This window comes from Meleagris gallopavo, chromosome 6, assembly GCF_000146605.3.
Source record: "Meleagris gallopavo isolate NT-WF06-2002-E0010 breed Aviagen turkey brand Nicholas breeding stock chromosome 6, Turkey_5.1, whole genome shotgun sequence".
Lineage (NCBI taxonomy): Eukaryota > Metazoa > Chordata > Aves > Galliformes > Phasianidae > Meleagris > Meleagris gallopavo.
Genome location: NC_015016.2, coordinates 11,811,894 through 11,812,596, shown reverse-complemented (window position 1 = coordinate 11,812,596; position 703 = coordinate 11,811,894). Strand labels below are relative to the sequence as shown.

The 703-nt window shown below is 35.8% G+C and overlaps 1 protein-coding gene across 1 annotated transcript in view; it reads left to right on the top strand.

Moving 5' to 3' along the window:
- Window positions 1–703, top strand: part of LOC100541557 (amyloid beta A4 precursor protein-binding family B member 1-interacting protein) — a 26,656-nt gene that overhangs the window by 1,844 nt on the left and 24,109 nt on the right. The window contains exon 2 of the mRNA XM_031554021.1: window positions 345–466. Within this exon, the coding sequence (XP_031409881.1) occupies window positions 345–466 (122 nt within the window). The remainder of the gene's footprint in view (window positions 1–344; window positions 467–703) is intronic.

The window sequence follows — 703 nt, the reverse complement described above, 5'->3', positions numbered from 1 at the left end:
AAAAAAAAAAAGCAATAAGAAATAAAGGCTAACAAACATGAAGGGCACCGAGAGACATGAATGTAACCATCCACTCCTAGTGGATCACTCTTTCCCTCCTTTGCAGCCTTTGATCAAAGCACAGAATCCAGGAGGACTCCAAGTCATGCTCGAGCATGCTAGACTTCCTCTGTAGCTGATTTGCAATTCCACGTGGCACTATTTTCATATGGATTTGCTCACTTCTGTGCAGTGGAAATTCTGAATGAACATCAGATAATGACTACATTCTAACATAGGAATTTTGACAGCCTTGGGAGAAGGGAGAGTGTGTATGACTTACATTACCTTTTTTGTCTCTCCAGAAAGGTTTTTTGAAGACCATGAGAATGTTGTTGAAGTGTTGTCAGACTGGACTCGAGACAGTGAGAATAAGATTCTATTTTTGGAAAAAAGTGAAAAATATGCTTTGTTTAAAAATCCACAGGTAAGATGCCATGGTATTTGGATAATGATGTCATTTTGTCTTTGTGCAGCCTATTGCATTACTAATTTGTTTTCAGCTCTGTTCTAAATTACTTATTTCAGCTGAGTTCTAAATTAGAGATAACTAAATGTGTGTTTTTAGGAAAAAAAATATATATTGGATGCAAGGATTTGAAAACCAGTGCTTTCTTTTCTATTCTGATACAGTTTTAAAATCATGTCTGTGCAGAATAAAAAA